The sequence below is a fragment of the Melospiza melodia genome, unplaced genomic scaffold (assembly GCF_035770615.1).
Source record: "Melospiza melodia melodia isolate bMelMel2 unplaced genomic scaffold, bMelMel2.pri scaffold_303, whole genome shotgun sequence".
NCBI classification, from domain to species: Eukaryota; Metazoa; Chordata; class Aves; order Passeriformes; family Passerellidae; genus Melospiza; species Melospiza melodia.
Window position 1 is genome coordinate 26,506 of NW_026948621.1, and position 25,745 is coordinate 52,250.

Sequence of the window (25,745 nt, forward strand, 5' to 3'; positions counted from 1 at the left end):
GGTCATTGGGATGGATGGACATGGGATGGGAATGGAGCAGGGCCGAGGGTGGCTGGCGCTGCGGGGGCGGGCTGAACGGAACGGGGGACGGTCATTGGGATGGGAATGGTCATTGGGATGGACATGGGATGGGATATGGTCAGTGGGGCTGGGATTGGTCACTGGGATGGACATGGGAGGGAATGGTCATTGGGATGGATGGACATGGGATGGCAACGGTCAGTGGGGCTGGGATTGGTCATTCGGGATGGACACGGGACGGGATGGCTCAGCTCCCACAGGGAGCAACAAGAATCCCCCGGGAACACCCCAACACCCATGGGAGTACCCCAATCCTGCTGAAAACAACCTCAATCCCTCTGGGAACATCTTGGGAACACCCCAAACCGCTCTGGAAACACCTCCAGCACCCCACAGACCACCCCAGACCCCCCAGCAAACCCCCCAAACCCCCTCGGGGACCCCTCCCCGCCCAGCGCGCACCTGTGGCCGGCGCCGGGCTGCAGCCAGGTGTCGTCCACGGGCGGGGGCACGGGCGTGGACCACGGTGCTGGTGCTGATGTCCCCGATGATGGCCAGCGCCTCCTTGAGCGCGTGGTACATGCGCAGCATCTCGTCCCGGCGCTGCGCCTGCTCCGCCGACTCCTCCATCAGGCTGCCCTGGTCGACGACGAGTACAGGAAGGCCAGCAGCTCGAGTGGATGAAATCCTTGGTCTGGGGAGGGAAGGGATGGGAGGCGCTGCTGAGGGCGTTTGAGCGCTCTGGTTTGGGGGAATTGGGGCGGATCGGGGCGGGAGTTGGGGTTTTGGGGATGGGGCCTGTCCTGGTCGGTGTCCCCAAGTGTCACCTGCACGGCTCTGAGGCAGTTCCCCAGGGAGGAGGGGACACCACACCCTGTGCCAGGGCTGGAAAACTCCACAATTCTCCCCAAACCCAGCCTGAACCTCCCCTGGCACAGCTTGAGGCCGTTTCCCCTTGTCCTGTCCCCTTTGGGAGGGAGGATCAGCCCCTGGCTGCTTCCAACCTCCTTCCAGGGAATTGTCAGGAGCTGGGAGATCCCCCTGGAGCCTCTTTTTTCCAGGCTGAGCCCTTCAGCTGCTCCCACAGCTCTCCAGCCCCTTTTTCCCTGCTCTATCCCCTTTTCCATGTTCTCCATCCCCTTTTCCACATTCCCCATCCCCTTTTGCCCCTCACATTGTTGATCATGAGGTGCATGATGGTCTTTGGCATCAGGTCCCGGATGGATTTGTTGATGATCCCCACGTAGGAGTCCACGAGGTTGCGGATGGTCTCCACCTGCCTCTCCAGCTGCGGGTCCATGGAGAAGGTGTTCTCCTGGGCGCCGTCCCTCGCTCTCCGTCTGCAGGGGCAGGGCAGGGTCAGCCCTGGGGGCAGGGCGGGCAGCAGGGGTCCCCCTGCCCATCCTCATTTCCTGGCTCCATTCCCATCTTGGGGGTTATTCCACAGACCGTTCCCAGCCCCATTCCCATATCTGGGTTATTCCAGAGCCCCATTCCATCTTTGAGGTCATTCCAGAACCCGTTCCCATCCTGGGGTCATTCCAGAACCTGTTCCTGCCCCTATTCAATCCTTGGATCATTCCAGAGCCCCAATTCCCATCCTGGGGTCATTCAGAGCCTGTTCCCAGCCCCATTCCCATCTTTGGGGTCACTCCACAGCCTGGAACCACCAGGATCCCCCCCAGCAGCACCCTGGGGATCCCACCCTCCATCTCCAGGATCCCGCCCTCCATCTCCAGGGATCCCACCCTCCATCTCCAGGGATCCCGCCCTCCATCTCCAGGATCCCACCCTCCATCTCCAGGATCCCGCCCTCCATCTCCAGGGATCCCGCCCTCCATCTCCAGGATCCCACCCTCCATCTCCAGGATCCGCCCTCCATCTCCAGGGATCCCACTGTCCATCTCCAGGATCCCACCCTCCATCTCCAGGATCCCACCCTCCATCTCCAGGATCCCACCCTCCATCTCAGGATCCCACCCTCCATCTCCGGGATCCCACCCTCCATCTCCGGGATCCCGCCCTCCATCTCCCTCCATCTCCAGGGATCCCACCCTCCATCTCCAGGATCCCATCCTCCATCTCCGGGATCCCACTGTCCATCTCCAGGATCCCGCCCTCCATCTCCAGGATCCCACTGTCCATCTCCAGGATCCCGCCCTCCATCTCCAGGATCCCACCCTCCATCTCCGGGATCCCACCCTCCATCTCCAGGGATCCCACCCTCCATCTCCCTCCATCTCCAGGGATCCCACCCTCCAATCTCCAGGATCCCACCCTCCATCTCCCTCCATCTCCAGGGATCCCACCCTCCATCTCCAGGGATCCCACCCTCCATCTCCAGGATCCCACCCTCCATCTCCAGGATCCCACCCTCCATCTCCAGGATCCCACCCTCCATCTCCAGGATCCCACCCTCCATCTCCCTCCATCTCCAGGGATCCCACCCTCCATCTCCAGGGATCCCACCCTCCATCTCCAGGATCCCACCCTCCATCTCCCTCCATCTCCAGGATCCCACCCTCCATCTCCAGGATCCGCCCTCCATCTCCCTCCATCTCCAGGATCCCACCCTCCATCTCCCTCCATCTCCGGGATCCCACCCTCCATCTCCAGGATCCCACCCTCCATCTCCAGGGATCCACCCTCCATCTCCAGGATCCCACCCTCCATCTCCCTCCATCTCCAGGATCCCACCCTCCATCTCCAGGATCCCACCCTCCATCTCCAGGGATCCCACCCTCCATCTCCAGGATCCCGCCCTCCATCTCCCTCCATCTCCAGGGATCCCACCCTCCATCTCCAGGATCCCACCCTCCATCTCCAGGGATCCCGCCCTCCATCTCCAGGATCCCGCCCTCCATCTCCAGGATCCCACCCTCCATCTCCAGGATCCCACCCTCCATCTCCGGGATCCCACCCTCCATCTCCAGGATCCCACCCTCCATCTCCAGGATTCCACCCTCCATCTCCAGGGATCCCGCCCTCCATCTCCCTCCATCTCCAGGATCCCGCCCTCCATCTCCCTCCATCTCCAGGATCCCACCCTCCATCTCCAGGGATCCCACCCTCCATCTCCAAGGATCCCAGGGTGCTCCAGGCTGCTCCCAGCCCCGTGGGGCTCGCACCCACCTGGTCCTTCTCGGGATAGACCCCTGCCCGCAGGAAGGAGGCTTTCCAGCTGTCCACGTCCTCCTGCGAGTCGCAGGCCAGCTCGATCTGCCGCAGGTCCTTGTACACGTTCCTGCGGGGCCGGAGGGGTTTGGGGGTCAGGGGAGCCCCAGATCCCCGGGGGGAATGGTGGAGAACCCCCAATCCTGCAGGAGCCCAGCCCCGAGGAGCCAGGGAAGGGCAATCCCTGAGCACGGGAGGAGGAGTCCCCACCTCTGCTCCGTGTGAAGATGGCAAAGATGTGCTTGGTGGACATGAATCCCTTCTCCACGTCCCTGATTTTCAGGTTGTCCAAAGGCCAGCATGTACTTCTTCTCCTTCTCCTGGGAAAGGGGCGAGAGGGAAGCGGGGATCAGCGTCCTGAGGGCCGAGGAGGGGGAACAAACCCAGCTTTGGGAACTGCAGACCCCAAACTCCCGCTGGAAAAGGCTCAGGGGGAGATCCCCGGTTCATCCCTCGCTCCGGGAGGGATCAGGGATCCCCGTGGGGGCTGCTCTGGGATCTGGGATGGGGCCGGAGCCCCAGAGCCCACCCTGCTCCAGCCCAGCTCCCCAGGAACGCGGCCGGAGGAGCCCGGGAGCCGCTTCCAGCCGGGGCCCCGCCGCCACGGCCACATCTGGAACTGCTTAGGAGCAGCTCCAGCTCCACTTTTGTCTCCAGACGGTCCCAAAAAGTGACGTTGGCCTTTGTGGAGAGGCCACGAACCCGGGCCCGGCCCCCTCCCCACACCATTTCCTGACAAACCCACAGAGCTGCTCCAGCCGGGATTCGGGATTCGCTGCCACGTCAGGACCAGACAAAGGCACGGCCAGGGACGGGACCCCCCCCCCAAAACAGCCCAGGACCCCCGAGGGAGGGGGCAGGACCCCCCAAGGGGGATGGATGGATGGATGGATGGATGGGAGAGCGGGCCGGCGTTCCCAGTGTTCAGACTACCTGTTCAGGTGGGCAGGGATGTACAGTAGTCTGCACATTGGTTACGCCGGCGCGGCGGCGCCGCAGCTCAGCTGCCACAGGTAAGAGGGAACTGGGAATCGCCCCCTTTTCCTGGGAATTGTCCCTTTTGGGAATCGCCCCCTTTTCCTGGGAATTGTCCCTTTTTGGGAATCGCCCCCTTTTCCTGGGAATTGTCCCTTTTTGGGAATCGCCCCCTTTTCCCGGGAATCCCCTCTTTCCCTTCCCGGGAATTGCCCCTTTCCCTTCCTGGAAATCGCCCCTTAACTCTGAAATCTTTCCTGGGAATTGCCTCTTTTTGGAAACTGCCCCTTTCACGGGAGTTGCCCCTGCTTGGGAATCACCCCTTTCCCTTTTTGGGAACTGCCCCTTTTTGGGAATTTCCCCGGGGATCCCTGCTTTCCGGCCCATCCTGAAACTCTTAGCTGTGATTCCTCCGAGGCTGAGCAGGCGGGAGGGCCGGGGGGGGGGGGGTCGGTATCCCCGTTTTTTGGGGATTTTGGGGGTCCGTGCCCTGTCTGTATCCCCGTTTTTTGGGGATTCTGGGGCTCCGGGGTGGCTCGGAGCCGGCGGGACGGGCACAGACAGAGCCCCATTCATCCCGAGGCTGCTCCGCTCGTTCCTTCCCCCCGGAGAGGCCCCGCAGCAAACCGGGAGGGCTCGGGGGGGAATTTGGGGGGGGGTTCAGGGGGTCCGGGGGGGCTGCGGGGCTTTGCCTTTCCCTGGAAGAGGCCGGAGGAACAAAGGAAACTCGGGATGGGCTCTGCAAACCGAGCCTGGAGATTGCCGGGCAATAATAAACCGAGCTGTGTCCGTGTGTCCTTCCCTGAGCCTGTGTGGGCTGCGGCCCCTCCAGAGCCCCCCCGGAGCCGGGGAAGGGCCCCCAGACCCCCGAGGGGAGGGAAGGGAAGGGTGGGAGAGCCAAAACCTCCAGGGAGGGGCTGGGGCTGCCCCGGGAAACCCTGAGGAATCTTTGGGAATGGGGGGGGGGGGGTCTGCAGCACCCCTGGGGGATCCGTCACCTCCAGCACCCCAAAATCCAGCAAGGGAGGCAATCGGGGTCACCCCGATGGCACCAGGAGCCCATCCCAACTCCCAGCTCCCTCCAGGCATTCCCGGCTGGAACTCGGGATCTGATCTGGTGATAATTAACCCTGAGTGCTAATCACCCCCCATCCCAAGGATCCTTCCCCCAGGAATCACAGATTCCATCCCCACATCCCATTTTTTTCCTTCAGAGCTCCAGGAATCCTGGGTTTTCCCTGTTTTTCTCTCCAGAGCCCTGGGAATCCTGGATTTTCCCTGTTTTTCCCTCTGGAACTCCAGATTTCCCCCATTTTTTCTTCTGGAGCCCCAAGAATCCCAGATTTCTCTGTTTTTCTCGCTGGAACCCAGATTTTCCCCGTTTCACCCCCCGGAATCCCAGATTTTCCCCATTTTGCCCCCCATAACCCCAGGTTTTCCCCGTTTTTTTTGCCGGGAACCCGAGATTTTCCCCCGTTTGCCCCCCGTACCTCCTCGTCCTTGTACCAGGAGAGCGACTCGGCCGTGAGCACGAACCAGTACTCCTTGGAGCCGCCCTTCATGATGCTGATGTTGTTGATGGTGAGCCAGCCCCGGCGGATCACCTGCGGCACCCGGGGGCGGGGAGGGACGGACAGGTCACAGCTGGATCCACAGCTGGATCCACAGCTGGAGCCCGCAGCTGGAGCCCGCAGCGATCCCACAGCTGGAGCCCACAGCTGGATCCGACAGTCGCCCCACAACAATCCCACAGCTGGAGCCCACAGTGATCCCGGAGCCATCCCAGCCCATCCCGGGGCTATCCCGGGTCATCCCAGCCCATCCCGGGGCTATCCCGGGTCATCCCAGCCCATCCCGGGGCTATCCCGGGCTATCCCAGCCCATCCCGGGGCTATCCCGGGTCATCCCAGCCCATCCCGGGGCTATCCCGGGTCATCCCAGCCCATCCCGGGGCTATCCCGGGTCATCCCAGCCCATCCCGGGGCTATCCCGGGTCATCCCAGCCCATCCCGGGGCTATCCCGGGCTATCCCAGCCCATCCCGGGGCTATCCCGGGTCATCCCAGCCCATCCCGGGGCTATCCCGGGTCATCCCAGCCCATCCCGGGGCTATCCCGGGCTATCCCAGCCCATCCCGGGGCTATCCCGGGCTATCCCAGCCCATCCCGGGGCTATCCCGGGCTATCCCAGCCCATCCCGGAGCTATCCCGGGCTATCCCAGCCCATCCCGGGTTAGTGCCGCAGCTCAGCGGGAAGCGTGGCCGGAGCGGGAGCAGCGCCAGGCAGGGGCAGAGCCGGGTTAGACACGGAACCGGGTTAGACACGGGATCCCCGGGGCTCCCGGGCCGGGTTAGACACGGAGCCGGGTTAGACACGGAGCCGGGTTAGACACTGAGCCCGGTTAGACACGGAGCCTCTGCCGTGGCTCCAGGGGATCCCCGGGGGTCCCAGACCCCTCCCCGGGGTGGGTTTGGGGTCGGTTTCCCGGTTTTCCAGCGCAGGAGCCGCGGCAGAGCCCGGGGAGGGGAGGGAAGGAGCGAAGCCGGAGCTGCGGGCGCGGGAAGGACGGAGAGCCGGGAATTGTGGGGAGGGGGATTCACCTCCGAAAACCCCGGAATTCCGGGGGGCACGGAGGGGGATTTCACCTCCCAGAGCCGGGAATTGTGGGGAGGGGGATTCACCTCCGAAAACCCCGGAATTGAGGGGCAGGGAGGGGGATTTCACCTCCCAGAGCCGGGAATTGTGGGGAGGGGGATTCACCTCCGAAAACCCCGGAATTCCGGGGGGCAGGGAGGGGGATTTCACCTCCCAGAGCCGGGAATTGTGGGGAGGGGGATTCACCTCCGAAAACCCCGGAATTCTGGGGGGCACGGAGGGGGGGATTTCACCTCCCAGAGCCGGGAATTGCAGGGGCAGGGAGGGGGATTTCACCTCCCAGGGATGGGGGTTTCAATTTCACCTCCCAGGTCCCCATTCCCGTCCGGGAACCAGGCCGGGATTGGATCCGAGCGGGTTTTAAAGGAACCGGGGCGGGAATGCGGAGAGGGAGGATCAGGGATTGGGAAAGGGATGGGGGCAAAGCCAGAGGGGTCGGGGAGGGGGGGCTTGGGGGGTTATTGGGAAATGGGATCGTGAGGAAAAGGGGCTGAAAGGAACAAGGGGAGAGCAGGGAAAGGGAGAGGGGGGAATTCTGAGGGGCTCCATGGAACAGGGAGAGGGTCTGTGCAGCTGGAGCCCCCGGGAAAAGCCCAGGAGCAGGAGCAGGAGCAGGGGGGAGGAGGTTCCTTTAAAACCGACGGATTTTGGTGAAAGCAGGGACGGTTTTGGGGCTCCCACCCCCAATTCCCAGCTCTCCGCCCTCCCCGCCGCGATCCCGAGGGAGGGAACGGCCCCGCCCGCAGCTCTGGGGGTCCCCGGGAGCTTCCAGGGGACCTGGGAGTGTCTGAAGGGCCGGGAAAGGGCCGGGTCTGAGACGGGAATGCAGGGAAAAACGGGGGCACAAACCCTCCTGGAATAACGGGGGCACAAACCCTCCTGGATCTGCCATGGGGATCCAGGGAATAACGGGGGCACAAACCCTCCTGGAATAACGGGGACACAAACCCTCCTGGAATACCGGGGGCACAAACCCTCCTGGATCTGCCATGGGGATCCATGGAATAACGGGGGGCACAAACCCTCCTGGATCTGCCATGGGGATCCACGGAATAACGGGGGGCACAAACCCTCCTGGAATAATGGGGGGCACAAACCCTCCTGGATCTGCCATGGGGATCCAGGGAATAACGGGGGCACAAACCCTCCTGGAATAACGGGGGCACAAACCCTCCTGGATCTGCCATGGGGATCCAGGGAATAACGGGGGGCACAAACCCTCCTGGATCTGTGATGGGGATCCACGGAATAACGGGGGGCACAAACCCTCCTGGAATAATGGGGGCACAAACCCTCCTGGATCTGTGATGGGGATCCAGGGAATAACGGGGGCACAAACCCTCCTGGAATAACGGGGGGCACAAACCCTCCTGGATCTGTGATGGGGATCCAGGGAATAACGGGGGCACAAACCCTCCTGGATCTGTGATGGGGATCCACGGAATAACGGGGGACACAAACCCTCCTGGAATAATGGGGGGCACAAACCCTCCTGGATCTGCCATGGGAATCCATGGAATAACGGGGGCACAAACCCTCCTGGAATAACGGGGGCACAAACCCTCCTGGAATAACGGGGGCACAAACCCTCCTGGATCTGCCATGGGGATCCACGGAATAACGGGGGGCACAAACCCTCCTGGAATAACGGGGGGCACAAACCCTCCTGGAATAACGGGGGCACAAACCCTCCTGGATCTGCCATGGGGATCCACGGAATAACGGGGGGCACAAACCCTCCTGGAATAACGGGGGGCACAAACCCTCCTGGAATAACGGGGGCACAAACCCTCCTGGAATAACGGGGGCACAAACCCTCCTGGATCTGTGATTGGGATCCACGGAATAACGGGGGCACAAACCCTCCTGGATCTGCCATGGGGATCCACGGAATAACGGGGGCACAAACCCTCCTGGAATAACGGGGGCACAAACCCTCCTGGATCTGCCATGGGGATCCAGGGAATAACGGGGGCACAAACCCTCCTGGATCTGTGATGGGGATCCACGGAATAACGGGGGGCACAAACACTCCTGGAATAATGGGGGGCACAAACCCTCCTGAAATAACGGGGGGCACAAACCCTCCTGGAATAATGGGGGGCACAAACCCTCCTGGATCTGCCATGGGGATCCATGGAATAACGGGGGGCACAAACCCTCCTGGAATAACGGGGGCACAAACCCTCCTGGATCTGTGATTGGGATCCATGGAATAACGGGGGCACAAACCCTCCTGGAATAATGGGGGGCACAAAGCCTCCTGGATCTGCCATGGGGATCCATGGAATAACGGGGGGCACAAACCCTCCTGGAATAACGGGGGGCACAAACCCTCCTGGGGAGGAGCAGCAGCTCCATGAAATAAAATTTTGGGAGAATAAAACATTTTATAAAACATTTCAGCTTTGCCATCCCAGCTGTACCCAGAGCAGGATCCTCGCCATTATCCCGGTTTTCCTGCCCAGTAAATCCCAAATGGGGTTGGGAAGGATTCCCTCTCAGACACTCCCACGTTCCCAAAGCAGGGACAGGGTCTGGGGGGCGCAGAGGGGTTGGGACCCCCGGGATCCCCCAAACAGGGGATTCTGCCCTCCTTGGCCCAGGAGGGAGGAGCTCTGTGGGCTTGGAGCAGCCAGGTTGGGAATTCTGGTCCCAAATCCCTCCAAAAAAGGGAATTTGGGGGAGAAATGAGCTCCCAGCCCTTCCCTCTGTTTGTTCCCAAAGGAATTGAGGAAATCTCACCCCCAGAGCCGTTCTGGGCTGAATCAAAGAGATTTTGGCCTCCTGTATCCCAGATTTGGGAATCCCAGCATTTGGAATTGGGAATTTGGGTTTGTTCCAGCACAGGGGGCACAAACCCAAATTCCCCCTGGCAAACCTGGCTGCTCCCTCTGGGAATTCCATCCCCCTGTTCCCACCAGCCTCCTCCATCCTGGGCACTTTTGGGGTGTTTTTGGGGGGTTTTTGGGGTGCTGCTCCTGGCAGGGCCGGGCGCTGTCCCAGCACGACCCCGCTCCGTGGTACTTACCAGGATCTCCCCCTTTGGGCGTGCAAAATTAAGGGGGAAAAAACACAAAAATAAAAAAGCAGGAAAAGGAGACGGGACAGGGAAGGGAACGACAGGAGAGGGAGAGAGCGGGAAGCACAAAAAAAAAAAATAAAAAAAAAAAATAAATAAAAAGGGAGGAAAAAAGCGGAAAAACAGCAGAAGAAAACCCGTTACATGCTATTAATTAATGGTCATTCCCAGCGTTAATCCCTCGGAGCGGCTCCGGGGGGAGCGAGGGCAGGGCAGGGGCGCTCCTGCTCACCCCGAAATTCCCCTGGGAGCGGGGCTGGGGGACACCCTGGGGTGCTGTGGGGACACCCCAGAATCATCCTGGGACACCTCAGGGATGTCCTGGGACACCCCGGGGTGATGAGGGGACATCCTGGGGTGATGAGGGGACACCCCGGGGTGATGAGGGGACACCCTGGGGTGCTGTGGGGACACCCCAGGATCATCCTGGGACACCTCAGGGACGTCCTGGGACACCCCGGGGCGCTGTGGGGACACCCCGGGGTGATGAGGGGACACCCCAGTGTTCTCCTGGGACACCCCAGGGTGCTGTGGGGAACACTCTGGGGTCACCCTAGGACACCCCAGGGTCATCCCAGGACACCCCAGGGTCCTCCTGGGACACCCCAGTGTCATCTTGGGACACCCTGGGGTCCTTCTGGGACACCCCAGGGTCCCTGTGGGATACCCCAGGGTCATCCTGGGACATCCTGAGACACCCTAGGGTCCTCCTGGGACACCCTGGGACATCCCATTGTCACCCCAGGGTCATCCTGGGACATCCCAGTGTCATCTTGGGACATTCCAAGGTCATCTTGGGAGACCCTGGGGTCTTCCTGGGACACCCCAGGGTTATCCTGGGACATCCTGAGACACCCTAGGGTCCTCCTGGGACACCCTGGGACATCCCAGTGTCACCCCAGGGTCATCCTGGGACATCCCAGTGTCATCTTGGGACATTCCAAGGTCATCTTGGGACACCCTGGGGTCCTCCTGGGACACCCCAGGGTCATCCTGGGACATCCTGAGACACCCTAGGGTCCTCCTGTCCATCCCAGTGTCACCCCAGGGTCATCCTGGGACATTCCAGTGTCATCTTGGGACACGCCAGGGTCACCCCGGGGTCCTCCTGGTTCCCAGTCCCTCACGCCCCTCTCCAGGGCTGCACCTGCTGCCCGTTTTGTCCCAAATCCTGCAGTTTTCAGGCAGGAATTCCTCCTCTCCCACTCTGCTTTTCCCAAGCCCTTGGCTGTCAGTGTTTGTGGATGGGGTTGGATCCCCCTGCCTGGCCAGGAGCAGGAGGAGGAGGAGGAGGAGGAGGAGGAAGAGGAATTCCAGGAGTTTCTGGCTGTACCTGGTTTGGGATCGCTCTCTTCTTGTTGATCTGAGTGTTCCGCTGCTGGGCGCTGGGAAAAGGGGAAAAAACGGGATTTTGAGGTGAGGAAGAGGAAGGTGAGGAGCTGATCCGAGGGGTGGAATTCCAGAGCCCCTTCCCGAGGTTTCTCCCGAGGTTTGCCCAGGACAGAGCGCACAGAGAGGGGACGGGACACCGGGATCTCCTGCTCGGGACTCCCAGGACTCCAGGGGGAGGAGAGGCTGCAGATTCCCGAGGGAATTCCGACCACCGAGGACCAGGAGCTTCCAGGAACACCCAAAACTCCCCCTGGATGGGGTCGGGACTGGGATTCAGCATTACCTGCACCAGAGGGAAAAGCTACCTGTCTCTCCTGAGCACCGAGGGGCGGAACCGTTAGTCGGGAGCGGGAACAAAATCCGGGAAATCCGTTAGAGTCCCGCCGGGAGAGCGGCACACGGCGAGGGGGCACTCCCACCCCTGGGGGCTCTGGGGGTCTGGGGGAGCCCTCCCTGCCTGCCCCGGGCCCGACGGCTCCTCCTGCAGCCCTGGGCAGGGCTGAGCTGCGGGAGCTCCAGATGGACGGGGAGGAAAAGCTCTGGGATCCCAAACCCAAGGAGAAGCTCCGGGATCCCAAACCCAAGAAAAAGCTCTGGGATCCCAAACCCAAATCTGAACTGGGAAAAGCTCCAGGATCCCAAACCCAAGGAGAAACTCCGGGATCCCAAACTCAAAGCTGAACTGGGAAAAGCTCCAGGATCCCAAACCCAAGGAGAAGCTCCAGGATCCCAAACCCAAGGAGAAACTCCGGGATCCCAAACCCAAGGAGAAGCTCCAGGATCCCAAACCCAAGGAGAAACTCCGGGATCCCAAACCCAAGGAGAAACTCCGGGATCCCAAACCCAAAGAGAAGCTCCAGGATCCCAAACCCAAGGAGAAACTCCGGGATCCCAAACCCGAAGAGAAGCTCCAGGATCCCAAACCCAAAGCTGAACTGGGCAAAGCTCCGGGATCCCAAACCCAAGGCTGGACTGGCAGGAGAAACTCCAGCATCCCAAACCCAAGGAAAAGCTCCAGGATCCCAAACCCAAGGCTGGACTGGGAGAGAAGCTCTGGAATCCCAGTTCCAAAGCTGAACTGAGAGAAGCTCTGGGGTCCCAGGTGTACTGGGAGGGGAAACAACCCAGCTCCCAAATCCAGAGCAGGAGCTCTCTGGCTCCCAAATGTGAGGGAGAAACTCCCTGGTTCCCATTTCCATGGCTGGACTGGGAGGAGGAGCTCCAGGATCCCAAACCCAAGGCTGGACTGGGAAAAGCTCCGGGATCCCAAACCCAAGGAGAAACTCCAGGATCCCAAACCCAAAGCTGAACTGGGAAAAGCTCCGGGATCCCAAACCCAAGGCTGGACTGGGATGAGAATCTCCCTGACTCCCAGATCCAAAGGAAAAAGTCCCAGGTTTCCAAATCCAAATCTGAACTGGGAGGAGAAGCCCCAGGATCCCAATTCCAAAGCTGAACTGGGAGGGAAAAGCTCCCCGACTCCCAGATCCAAAGGGAAAATCTCCCTGGTTCCCAGTTCCAAGGCTGAACTGGGAAAAGCTCCAGGATCCCACACCCAAGGGGAGCCCCCCCAGCCCCCAGGGAAGCTCCGGGGTGCCCTGGGCAGGGGGCAGCTGCCCCTCGGGGTGCCCTGGGCAGGGGGCAGCTGCCCCGGTACCCACCCGCTGGCCACGTGCTGCTCAGTGAAACAGCTGGGGCAGGAGAGGAGCAGCAGAGTCCAGAGACAGAGAGAGGTGATGGATCCGGGGGGAACAGCAGAGAGCAGGAGGAGAGCAGGGAGTGTGACCCGAGAGGAAAGAGAGAAAAAAGGGGGAAAAGAGAAGAAAAACCAGGAGGAGGAGGAGGAGGAGGGTGGGAATTGAAGGGGCACAGGGGGGAGAGGACTCCAACCACCCTGAGCTGGAGTCTGGGAGCTTCCCGGAGGTTTGGGGCTGGAAAGCACCAGGGAGAGTCAAGGGAAGGGGGCAGGAGAGCCCTGCCCTGCCAGGGGAGAGGATGAGGAGGGACAGAGGGCACAGGGAGCAATTCCTGCCCCGGGGCAGCTCCAGGGTGGCTCCAACAGCCCCAGCACCCCAACTGCTGAGGCTGGAGCTTTTCCCAGCCCCTTTCCCGCAGCCCAAACCTGAGGGAATGGGTGCTGGGGGGACGTGGGGACTCCAGCGTCCCCCTCAAGGCCAGCAGAGCCCCCAGGCCATGGGGCATGTGGGGATGTGGGGACCGTCCCCCTGGGAAAGGACTCACTTGGCAAAGCCGATGAAATCCTCGTGGTTGGTGTTGATGTAGGAGAGCTCGATGTCGATGAGCAGCAGGATCTGGGGGAGGCAGGAGGCAGGGAAAAGGGGAGAAATGGGATTTTTAAATGGGATTTTGGGGGGAATCCCCGCTCTGGGGGTGGGCTGGGGCTCACCTGGTCCTTGGTTTTGCCCTCGCGCTCCCGGATGTGGGTGGTGACGATGCGCTCGGTCTCCTCCCGCAGCCTGGGGTACGAGCCCAGCTGGAGAAGGGGAAAAAAGGGTTGGGAAGAACGGGTGGGATGGAGGCAGGCAGCTCCAAGGGGAGCAGCACCCCACCAAACCCTGCCAAAGCCCATCAAACCCTACAAAATCCCCACCAAACCTCATCAAACCCTGCCAAAGCCCATCAAACCCTACAAAATCCCCACCAAACGCCACCAAATCCCACCCAAACCCATACAAACCCCACCAAACCCTGCCAAACTCCACCATTCCCCACCAAACCCCAGCAAATTCCACCACTCCCCACCAAACCCCAGCAAATCCCACCAAATCTCACCAAATCCCACGGAACCCCAGCACTGGGCTGACCAGTACCTGACTGGTGACCAGTCCCTCACTGTGCCCAGCCTGACCGGTCCCCACTGGTGTCACTGGGCTCTGACCAGTACCTTACTGGTGACCAGTCCCTCACTGTCCCCAGCCTGACCAGTCCCCGCTGGTGTCACTGGGCTGACCAGTACCTTACTGGTGACCAGTCCCTCACTGTGCCCAGCCTGACCGGTCCCCGCTGGTGTCACTGGGCTGACCAGTACCTTACTGGTGACCAGTCCCTCACTGTGCCCAGCCTGACCAGTCCCCACTGGTGTCACTGGGCTCTGACCAGTACCTTACTGGTGACCAGTCCCCTGCTGGTGTCACTGGGCTGACCAGTACCTTACTGGTGACCAGTCCCTCACTGTGCCCAGCCTGACCAGTCCCCTGCTGGTGTCACTGGGCTCTGACCAGTACCTTACTGGTGCACTGGCGCACGGTGTTGATGAGCTCCTGGATCACCAGATCCACACATTTCAGGCACGGCTCCTTCAGCTTCACCACCTGCTTCTTCACAATGGCCTCGAAGGCCAGGTCTGGAGTGAACAGCCCCGTCCTGGAGCCCAGGGAGAGGGAAAAGCGGGGTTGGGATGGGATTGGGGTGGGATTGGGACAGAGCCCCATCCCAGGGAGCGATTCCCAGCTCTGAGATGGGATTGGGATGGGATTGGGACAGAGCCCCATCCCAGGGAGCAATTCCCAGCTCTGAGATGGGATTGGGATGGGATTGGGACAGAGCCCCATCCCAGGGAGCGATTCCCAGCTCTGGGAGAGGCAGTTCCTGCTCCCAGGGAGCAATTCTGCTCCTGGAGAACAATCTCCTGCTCAGCAGAGGAAATCCCTCCTCCAGGATGGCCCTGCCCAGCCTTCCCTGGCAGTCTGGGTCGGGAATGGTGCCCGGGGAAGGAGCTGTGGGGGTACTTGCCTCACCCCGTGGATGTTCTTGATGGCGTAGCTGATCTCCCGCCTCAGGTCCTTCTCGTCAAATTCCATCTGCAGGAATCGGGAATCATCAGGAATTGGGAATCAATCGGGAATCAGAAATCAGGAATCAAAAATCAGAAATCAATCAGGAATTGGGAACCAGAAATCAATCGGGAATCAGGAATCAATTCAGGAATCAATGAGGAATCAGAAATCAGGAATCAATGAGGAATCAGAAATCAGTAAACAGAAATCAGGAATCAGAAATCAGGAATCAGTGAGGATTCAGAAATCAGGAATCAGAAATTGGGAATCAAACGGGAATCAGGTACGAGGAATCAGAAATTAGGAATCAAAAATCAGGAATCAGGACTGTCCCACTGTCCAGCAGCCACAGAGGACCCACGCCAGAAGGACGGACCATCCCTGCAGCCTCTGCTGTTTTACCTGCCCCAGATTTTGGGATTTTTACGGGGTCAGGGATGGTTTGGGTTGGAAAAGCCTCCAAGGAGAGGGAACTCCCCCGCCCTCACCTTGACCAGCTCGAAGGGGAACCTCTCGTGGAAAATCCGGTTGATCCTGGCGCCCCCGGAGAGCTCCAGAGTGTCCACCTGGTCCCCCGAGCCCTCGATCCTCTTCTCAAAGTCCACCCCGAACTGCTGCACCATCCTGGGGCAGGGAAACGGCAATGAGGGAGCAAAAATGCCCCAACTCCCCCAGCTGGGCTGGGAGAAGCGCAAATCCCCTTTTTTCTGTGGTATGGGAGGGACAGAGCCCACACTGCCAGCGGATTTTTCCCCATCCATCCCTCCCTGCCCTGCAGGGACATCAATCCCAGCCCTCCCCGAGCTGGGAAGCACAAATCCCTCTGGGAATCAATCCCCTCTGGAGAGGCACCCACTGCAGCAGGGCTTTGGTTTTCCTGGCGGGGTCGTCGGGTCGGAAGTTCTTGTACTCCTCCACCTCCTTCTCCAGGGACAGCAGCTGGCTCTGCAGCTTGCTGCGCAGCGAGGGCAGCGACTCCCGGATGTGGTTGGTCAGTTGCTGCAGGGGCACGGCGAAAGCTCAGCCGGGAGACCGGGAAATTCTGATTTTTTCCAGGTGGGAACGGATCCCCACACGGAAAATTCTGGTTTTCCAGGTGGGAACGGATCCCCACACGGAAAATTCTGGTTTTCCAGGTGGGAATGAGCAGGAAAAGGCTGTCCCGCCCAGGAACACAGCAAGAATGGGCTGTCCCATCCAGAAAATTCCGCTTTTCCGGGTGGTAATGGAGCCAGAATGGGCTGTCCCACCCGGGGCTGTACCTCCCGGAAAACTCTGCTTTTCCAGGTGGGAATGGAGCCCCACCGGGAAATTCTGCTTTTCCAGGTGGGAATGGGCTGTCCCACCGGGAAATTCTGCTTTTCCAGGTGGGAATGGGCTGTCCCACCCAGAAAATTCCCCTTTTCCAGCCAGGAATGAGCAGGAAGGGGCTGTCCCACCCAGAAACTCCGCTTTTCCAGGTGGGAAGGGGCAGGAAGGGACTGTCCCACCTGGGAACACAGTGGGAATGGGCTGCCCCACCCAGAAAATTCCGCTTTTCCAGGAGGGAATGGAAAATGGAGCGGGAATGGGCTGTCCCACATAGAAAATTCCCCTTTTTCCAGGCAGGAATGAGCAGGAAGGGGCTGTCCCACACAGAAAATTCCCACTTCCCGGCAGGAACGGCAGTCGCACCTGGTTGAGCACCCTCTGCAGGTGCGGCGTGCCCATGCGCTCGGCCATGTGCCGGTAGGCCGGGTGTGACAGGAAGAATTTGCGCTCTGCAGCCAGCGCAGCCCTGATGTCCTTCTTGCCATCGATGTCCTTCTGGCTGCGGTTCACCACGCCGATGTAGCCTGGCACGGAGGGGACAGCGTGGGGACAGGAGGGGATGGCACCCGGGGACATTGGGGACACTGGGGACAGGAGGGGATGGCACCCGGGGACACTGGGCACAGCATGGGGACAGCTCGGGAATGGCACCCGGGGACATTGGAGACAGTGTGGGGACAGCTCGGGAATGGCACCCGGGGACATTGGGGACACTGGGGACAGGAGGGGATGGCACCCGGGGACACTGGGCATAGCTCGGGAATGGCACCCGGGGACATTGGGGACACTGGGGACAGTGTGGGGCCAGGATGAGATGGCACCCGGGGACATTGGGGACAGCGTGGGGCCAGCTCGGGAATGGCACCCGGGGACATTGGGGACACTGGGGGAGCCAGGGCAGGGCACAGAGGGGACAGCGTGGGGCGAGAGGGCATGGGGAGGGCACACAGTGACACTGGGGACACACAGAGCGACCCGAGGGCACACGGGGCATACTCAGGGACCCAGGCCAGGCCGTACCTCTCCGCAGGGGCAGCAGTTTGTTCTCCAGCACGTCCCGGGCGTCGGTGCCTTCGTCCATCAGGTCCAGCTTGGTGATGACCCCGATGGTCCTCAGGCCTGTGGGGACAAGGGTTGGTCCCAATGAAACCCAGCTCAGCACAGTGGGGACCCACGGGATGGAGAGGAGGACAAGGAGGATGAGGAGGAGGACGAGGAGGAGGCCGAGGCAGCGCCGCCCGTCCCTCACCCTGCGGGTCCACCTCCTTGGCCATCTTGAGCGCGTCCGAGTTGGCCAGGTCCATGTTGGCCGGGGTGACGGCCAGGATCAGGCTGCTCTCCCTGCTGATGAACTGCAGGATCATGTCGCGGATCTGGAACTCGATGTCCTGCGGCTGATCCCCCACGGGCACCTTGGTGATCCCGGGCAGGTCGATCAGGGTCAGGTTCAGCACTGGGGGGACACGCATGGGCTGACGGGGGGATCCCGACGGACTGGCTCCCACAGGGCCCCAGAACCCCCGGGTTTTCTCAGATTTTCCCCGTTTTCTGGGGTCTTCCCTCACCGTGGGGCGAGTACACGCGCAGGTTGATGGGCACGGGGGAGATGCCCTTGTTGGTGCCCGTCACCCGGTCGGTCTCCGCCTCGATCTCCTGCCGCACCTCGTCGAAATCCGTGAACTTCTTGGACTTGCAGTGCAGGAACTCGGCATATTCTGGGATTGGGAGGGTGAAAAACAGGGAGTGTGAAAAACGGGGAGTGTGAGAAAACGGGGAGTGTGAGAAACGGGGAGTGTGAAAAACGGGGAGTGTGAGAAAACAGGGAGTGTGAGAAATGGGGAGTGTGAGAAACGGGGAGTGTGAGAAACGGGGAGTGTGAGAAAACGGGGAGTGTGAGAAACGGGGAGTGTGAAAAAATGGGGAGTGTGAGAAACGGGGAGCTTGAAAAATGGGGAGTGTGAGAAACGGGGAGTGTGAGAAACGGGGAGCTTGAAAAACGGGGAGCTTGAAAAACGGGGAGTGTGAGAAACGGGGAGTGTGAGAAACGGGGAGTGTGAAAAAACGGGGAGTGTGAGAAAATGGGGAGCTTGAAAAACGGGGAGCTTGAAAAATGGGGAGTGTGAAAAACGGGGAGTGTGAGAAACGGGGAGCGTGAAAAACGGGGAGCTTGAAAAACGGGAGCTTGAAAAACGGGGAGTGTGAGAAACGGGGAGTGTGAGAAACGGGGAGTGTGAGAAACGGGGAGTGTGAGAAACGGGGAGTGTGAAAAACGGGGAGTGTGAAAAACGGGGAGTGTGAGAAACGGGGAGTGTGAAATACGGGGAATGTTCGGGGGGATGTGGTGGAGCAGGGCAGGGGGATCTGGGGCAATGTGGGGAAGGGGCCTCAGGACGTGGGGAAGGGGCCTCAGGACGTGGGGAAGGGGTGCAGGACACCCAGGAGGGGCTGCAGGACCCGCAGGAGCTGCCCTGGATGCCAATCTGCCCCACAAAAAGGATTTCAGCAGCTGTGGGGCCAGGCTGTGGCCGCTGGGATGGTGCAACTTCCTTCCTCCTTCCCTCAGTGTGGGCAGAGCGGAAACCTCAGCGCTGCCAGGGCTGGAACCACCCCAGACACCTCATTCCTCATTCCCCAGCCCTCACCAAGCCTCCCATGGCCCCAAAACCTGCTCTTCCCAGCCCTGCTCAGCTCCCAGGAGGGCACCAGGGGTTCACCCACGCCCAGGGAAGGTTCGGCCTGGCTGCTCAAGGTGAAGGGCATGAAGGAAATCTCCCCGGATATCGGGATGGCTGATGGCAACCAAGGGAACCTGGCTGGGAAAAGGAGCCACCCCCACGGCCAGCTCAGCGTTCCTCGGTTTTCCTGCGGCCTCCCCAGCATTCCCAGGCATTCCCTGGGCTCTCCCACACATTCCTCCCTGATAAGCAGGGAAATGTGGGAGCGTGGGGGCGGCGGATGGAGCCGAGGGAGGGAGGGAAGGGAGGGCAGCAGTGTGCACACCCCAGGGCTCACACTGAGCTCCTTTCCCAGTTTCCCAGCCCCGTACCCGTCTTGGAGAAGATGAGCTGCAGGATCAGAGGCCGGCGGGTAACGATCCCAGAGCCACGGGGAAGGAAATCCCTGCGGGGGATGAAAGGATGGGTCAATAAATGAATTAATGCTATTGATTCCTCCAGCACTGGGAGAGGGGTGGGAACACATGGGGATCAATCCCTGCTCTGCTCTGGGAGAGAACAGGATACTCCTGGGAGGGCAGAGCCCCGAGGAAAGCAGGAAACCCACACAGAATTCCCCAGAGGGGTTTTTTTGGGAGAATCCTGCCTGGAAAAGGCGGTGCTGCAATGGCCAGTCTGGGCTGGGGCTGTCACCGCCCTTTCCCGAGCAGGGGACGGGACAGGGACCGGGACAGGGCAGTGTCAGCTGGGAACGGGCACCGATAACGGCCTGGGAGCGGCTCTGACGGGAACGGCCCGGCCCGGCCGTCACGGCCACGCCAACGACGACAACAACACCCCGACCGTGTCACCCCGACCGTGTCACCCCGACAGGGCTGGTGACAGCCGGAAATGAACTTCCTGCCCGGCCGGGAGGACAGGTCCGGCGGGAAGGGCAGAACCGGGACAGCCCCGGGAGGGGAGAGCCCAACCGGGACAGCCCCGGGAGGGGAAAGAGGGGAAAGGAGGGATGGACCCAGGAATGGAGCTCGGGGAGGCCCCAGGTGCCCCCCGGCCCCGCTGATCCCAGAGGGAATCCCAGAGAGAACGGCGATCCTGATGGGAATGTTGGGATTGGGGTGATCCTCGCAAAGTGGGGTCCCACACCTCTGGCTCTGCTGCTCCCACCTTGTCCCAGCCCTAATTCCAGGGGAACTGAGGTGATCTCTTTGTCCCAGCCCTAATTCCAGGGGAATTGAGGTGATCTCTTTGTCCCAGCCCCAATCTCAGGGGAATTGAGGTGATTTCCTTGTCCCAGCTCTGATCCTGAGGGAATCCAGGAGATCCCCAGCTCCCAGCCCTCAATCAAGGTGATCTCCTTGTCCCAGCCCCAATCCTGGGGGAATCCAGACGATTTCCTGCTCCCAGCCCTGATCCCAGGGGAATCTGGGTGATCTCCTTGTCCGAGTCCCAATCCTGAAGGAAGCCGGATGATTCCCTTGTCCCAGCCCCAATCCTGGGGGAAATGAGGTGATCCCCATCCCCAATCCCAGTGTAATCCAGGTGATCCCCTTGTCCCAGCCCCTATCCCGGGGTAACCCAGGCGATCCCCTTGTCCCAGCCCCTATCCCAGTGTAACCCAGGCGATCCCCTTGTCCCATCCCCAATCCCAGTGTAACCCAGGTGATCCCCTTGTCCCATCCCCAATCCCAGTGTAACCTAGGTGGTTTCCTTGTCCCATCCCCAATCCCAGTGTAACCCAGGTGATTTCCTTGTCCCATCCCCTATCCCAGTGTAACCCAGGTGATTTCCTTGTCCCATCCCCAGTCCCAGTGTAACCCAGGTGATCCCCTTGTCCCATCCCCAATCCCGGGGTAACCCAGGTGATCCCCTTGTCCCAGCCCCTATCCCGGGGGAAATGAGGTGATCCCCTTGTCCCATCCCCAATCCCAGGGTAACCCAGGTGACCCCCTTGTCCCATCCCCAGTCCCAGTGTAACCCAGGCGATCCCCTTGTCCCATCCCCAATCCCGGGGTAACCCAGGTGATTTCCTTGTCCCATCCCCAATCCCAGTGTAACCCAGGTGATTTCCTTGTCCCATCCCCAATCCCGGGGTAACCCAGGTGATCCCCTTGTCCCAGCCCCTACCCCGGGGTAACCCAGGTGATCCCCTTGTCCCATCCCCAGTCCCAGGGTAACCCAGGTGATCCCCTTGTCCCATCCCCAGTCCCGGGGTAACCCAGGTGATCCCCTTGTCCCATCCCCAATCCCAGTGTAACCCAGGTGATCCCCTTGTCCCATCCCCTATCCCAGTGTAACCCAGGTGATCCCCTTGTCCCATCCCCAGTCCCAGGGTAACCCAGGTGATTTCCTTGTCCCATCCCCAATCCCGGGGTAACCCAGGTGATCCCCTTGTCCCATCCCCAGTCCCAGGGTAACCCAGGTGATTTGAGGTGACAGACCCCGCGGGCAGGGAGGGGCCTCCCGGAAGGAAGGACGGACGGACGGACAGGGACGGTGGCGGTGCCCCCGCCCAGCCCCGTGTCCCCGTGCCCCTCCGCGTCCGTGTCCGGCTGGGCAGGATCCGTGACGTGCGCGGGAGCCTCGGGACGTCACTGCCCGGCTGCCGCCGCCTCCCACCTGCGCTCAGGTGTGACCAGGGCCGGCAAGGGGACAAAGGGACACGGGGACAAAGGTCTCGGGGCGGAGGAGCGCGGTGGGAACTCCCAGTGCCGAGAAAATCCCTGGGGAAACACCTCCGTGCGTTTCCAGGTTTCCAAAACACCCTGGGTCCACCTCACTCCAATTATTCCCTTCCCATTCCTGACACAATTCCCTGAATTCCATGGCTCCCACCAATCCCACCTCACTCCAATTATTCCCTTCCCATTCCTGACACAATTCCCTGGATTTCCCTGGCCATGGCTCCCACCAATCCCACCTCACTCCAATTATTCCCTTCCCATTCCTGATGGGATTCCCTGGATTTCCCTGGCCACGGCTCCCACCAATCCCACCTCACTCCAATTATTCCTTTCCCATTCCTGATGGGATTCCCTGGATTTCCCTGGCCACGGCTCCCACCAATCCCACCTCACTCCAATTATTCCCTTCCCATTCCTGATGGGATTCCCTGGATTTCCCTGGCCACGGCTCCCACCAATCCCACCTCACTCCAATTATTCCCTTCCCATTCCTGACACAATTCCCTGGATTTCCCTGGCCATGGCTCCCACCAATCCCACCTCACTCCAATTATTCCTTTCCCATTCCTGACACAATTCCCTGGATTTCCCTGGCCACAGCTCCCACCCCGCTGAGGCAAATCCCATGGATTTACCCCTGGATTTACCACCAGACCTGTGGGACCCTCACAGGCAATCCCTGGGGATGGGTCACTGCTCTTGTCCTGCTCCCACGGGACTCAGCTCTCCCTCTGTCCCCAAACCCCACTGACCCCAAACCCTGGGGCTCAGCCCCGCTCTGAGGCATTTTGGGGGACAGTCTCCAGGCAGGATAAGGATCCCCATCCTCTCCTCGGGCTCATAAAGCCCCATTGAGGTCAGGGACTGTCCCCACCCCCGGGGGACAAGGGCTCCATTGTCCCCCAGGCCAGAGACGGCTCCGGGCAGGGCTGGGACAGGGATTTGTCAGAGCAGGGCCGGGACAAGGCTCCAAAGAGGGATGGTGGGGCCACAGAGAACCCTGGTGACGATCCCAGGTCACTCCCTCGCTGCTTCTCCCGTGAAATTCAGGGATTGGGGCGCTCCAGGCCCCTCAGAAACAACCCCAACCCCTCAAGGAGGCCAGAACCTTCCCATGGAGAAATTCCATGGAGAAACTCCAGCCCACTGAGGCTCAGCCATGGATTCAGAGGGTTCCCAGCCCAATTCCCGGTCCCTCCAAGGGATTTTGGGCACCTCAGGATCATCGCTCCATGTGTTTTGAGGGTACAAAACCCACAGAAATGGGACCATGGCCACCCAACACGGATCCAGGGCCTCCCAGCACGGATCCAGGCTGGCTAAAGCTGCAAAGCTGCAGAAATGGAGAGGAACAAGCCCCAGGGGCAGTTTCCAGGCCGGGCTCCATGGATCCGTGCGGATCGTTGGGACAGAGGGAACAGCCCCCAGGCCCCGGCTCGTCCCAGCTGGAATGGGTGATCCAGAGGGAAAATCCTGTTCAGCCATCCCGGGCTGGGAGCCCCAGAACTGCCCCCAAAGGCTGGGATGGACAGACGGACACGGCCAGGCCGGCATTCCTCGCCCTCCCCTTGCCAAGGACAGCCCTGGGCTGTAATTAACCCTAATTAGCACGAGCTGCACCACGAGGTGGGGAAGGATTCCCGGATGGATGGATCCCACTGTGACACAAAGGGGTTTAATTGCCAGGGATGGTTTTCCTTCAGTGCTGTAATTAAAGGTTGCCAGAATTGCCAGGAATGCAGGATGGGAATAACTCCAGAATTCCCAGGGATTCAGGATGGGAATAACTCCAGAATTCCCAGGGGATTCAGGATGGGAATAACTCCAGAATTCCCTGGGGATTTAGGATGGGAATAACTCCAGAATTCCCAGGGGATTCAGGATGGGAATAACTCCAAAATTCCCAGGGGATTCAGGATGGGAATAACTCCAGAATTCCCAGGGGATTCAGGATGGGAATAACTCCAAAATTCCCAGGGGATTCAGGATGGGAATAACTCCAGAATTCCCAGGGATTCAGGATGGGAATAACTCCAGAATTTCCAGGGATTTAGGATGGGAATAACTCCAGAATTCCCTGGAATTCAGGATGGGAATAACTCCATCATCCCACCCTGACTGCTGGGAAAGCCCAAATCCAGGCTGGGAATTTGGCCTGCGCTGGGACAGAGGGGAAAAGTGACGGATCCCAGGCTGGATTTGGGATCCACTTGCAGAAACCACCACAGGAATCCAGTGGAGAAAGCAAAACCCCACTGGAGCTCCCAACAGGGCATTTCCGGAGGAAGGGATGCCCAGAACAGCCCGAAACAGCGGGAAGACCACGGCTGGGAATTTTGGGAATGCAGAGGCTGAGAGGAGAGCGGGATGGAGCCACACCGGGCGAGGAGGATCCTGCCGGTGCCCGGTGCCGAGGAAGCGCCGGCCCCGCACCGGGGGCAGCGGAGGCGGCAGGAACGGGCCGGGCACGGCCGGGGCGAGCAGCGGCCCCGCACAAAGGCGGAGAGGGGCCGGGGCAGGGCCGTGCCGGGGCTGCCCAGCGCGGGGTTTGCGCATTTCGGGGTGATCCCCGTGCCCTGCTCCGCTCCCGTTATCGGCGCGGCCACGCTCGGCTCCGGGCCCGTCCCAGCCCCGCTGCTATCTCCGGGGCGCAGCCCCGCCGCCAGGATGAGGATGGTGGTGGTGGGGAGGAAGGCGCACAGAGCTCGGCATTCCCGAGGAATCCCGGGGAGGGGGATCCCGGGCACGGAACCGGCACCCAGCAGGGAGAACCGGGGAGCCTGCAGCGCCCGCAGAACCCCTGGAATCCTTCCGGGACCTGCTCAACCCCCGCTCCCATCGCCATTGACCGCCGTGACCCGACCCCTCCCTCCCTCCCTCCCCGCCACCACCGCCCGCCCCGCCCCGCCCCGTTCCGTTCCATTCCCGTTCCGTTCCCGTTCCGCCGAGCCCGTCCCGTCAGCGCCGCGTTCCGGCGGGCGCGGCCGCGCTCGGAGGAACGGGAAGGGCCCCCCCGTCCCGGTCCCAGCCCCGTCCCGGTGGCGGCGGCGTTTGCGCGGCCCTTGCGCCGTTTGCGCGGCCCGTGCGCCGCTGGCGCAGCGCGGGCCCGGCCCCGCCGGCCGCGCCCTTACGCCGCCGCCGCTATTCCCGAACGCTCCGTACGCCCGTGGCGCCGCTCCCGCCGCCCCGGCCCGCCGCCGCCGCCCTCCCCGCCATTGCCGCCGCCGCTCACCGGCCCACGAAGTTCTCGAGCACCGAGCTCTTGCCGGCGCTCTGCCCGCCCACCACGGCGATCTGCGGCAGGTCGAGGTGGCAGCTCTGCCCGATGGAGCTGAAGGCGTCCTGCAGCTTGTTGACCAGCGGGATGAGCTCCTCCATGCCCCGGTTGCCCATGGCGGCGCGGCGGTGCCGGGCCCGCGCTCCCGGCGGCGGCTCCTCCTCACGGGGCCCGCGGCGGCGGCGGCGGCGGCCAAACTTCCCCTCAGAGTCTCCTCATCCGGCACCGCCGCTCCCGCCCCGCTCCCGCAGCGCGCCTCGCCATTGGCCGGCTGGGCTGCCCGTCACCGGAGCGCGCAGAGCGGATAAGGGCAGAGAGCTGTCAATCACCAAAAACGGCGGTACCGGGGAGACATGCCCCTTTTCTATTGGTCTGTCGGCCGTCGCTCATCGCTCACAGCCAATGGGAGATGGCGCTACTGTGTCAGCTGAGGCGACGGGGACGCGGTCCCGCCCCTCACCGGTTCTGCCATTGAATTGGCGGACGGAGCTTCCCTCGGGAGCGCAGCCCCGGAGCAGCCCCGGCAGCCCGCTCTGCTCTGCCTCCCCACCCTCCCTTCCGTTAGACAGCGCGCCCGCCACTCCGAGCGGGCTGGCCAATGCAACCGAGAGAGAAATCCTAGGGAACGGAAAACCCCCTCGCAGTGAATCAGCCGGCCGTCAGTCAGCGAGTCCTTCTCGCCCATTGGCGTCCGGTGTTCCGC

General features: G+C 61.4%; 1 protein-coding gene across 1 annotated transcript; it reads right to left on the reverse strand.

Moving 5' to 3' along the window:
• Nucleotides 1-350: 350 nt before the first annotated feature.
• LOC134434035 (dynamin-2-like) lies at nt 351-25,202 on the reverse strand. Its single transcript, XM_063182730.1, is given in 24 exon segments — nt 351-542; nt 544-668; nt 671-697; nt 700-715; nt 1,196-1,353; nt 3,150-3,265; nt 3,406-3,418; nt 3,421-3,490; nt 3,492-3,515; nt 5,661-5,774; nt 9,856-9,867; nt 11,240-11,291; nt 13,540-13,610; nt 13,706-13,792; nt 14,544-14,682; nt 15,052-15,119; nt 15,584-15,719; nt 15,952-16,094; nt 16,770-16,930; nt 17,427-17,525; nt 17,656-17,859; nt 17,972-18,121; nt 19,453-19,526; nt 24,998-25,202. Coding segments are annotated over 24 exon segments (2,412 nt in total). The 5' UTR covers nt 25,159-25,202.
• Nucleotides 25,203-25,745: the final 543 nt, after the last annotated feature.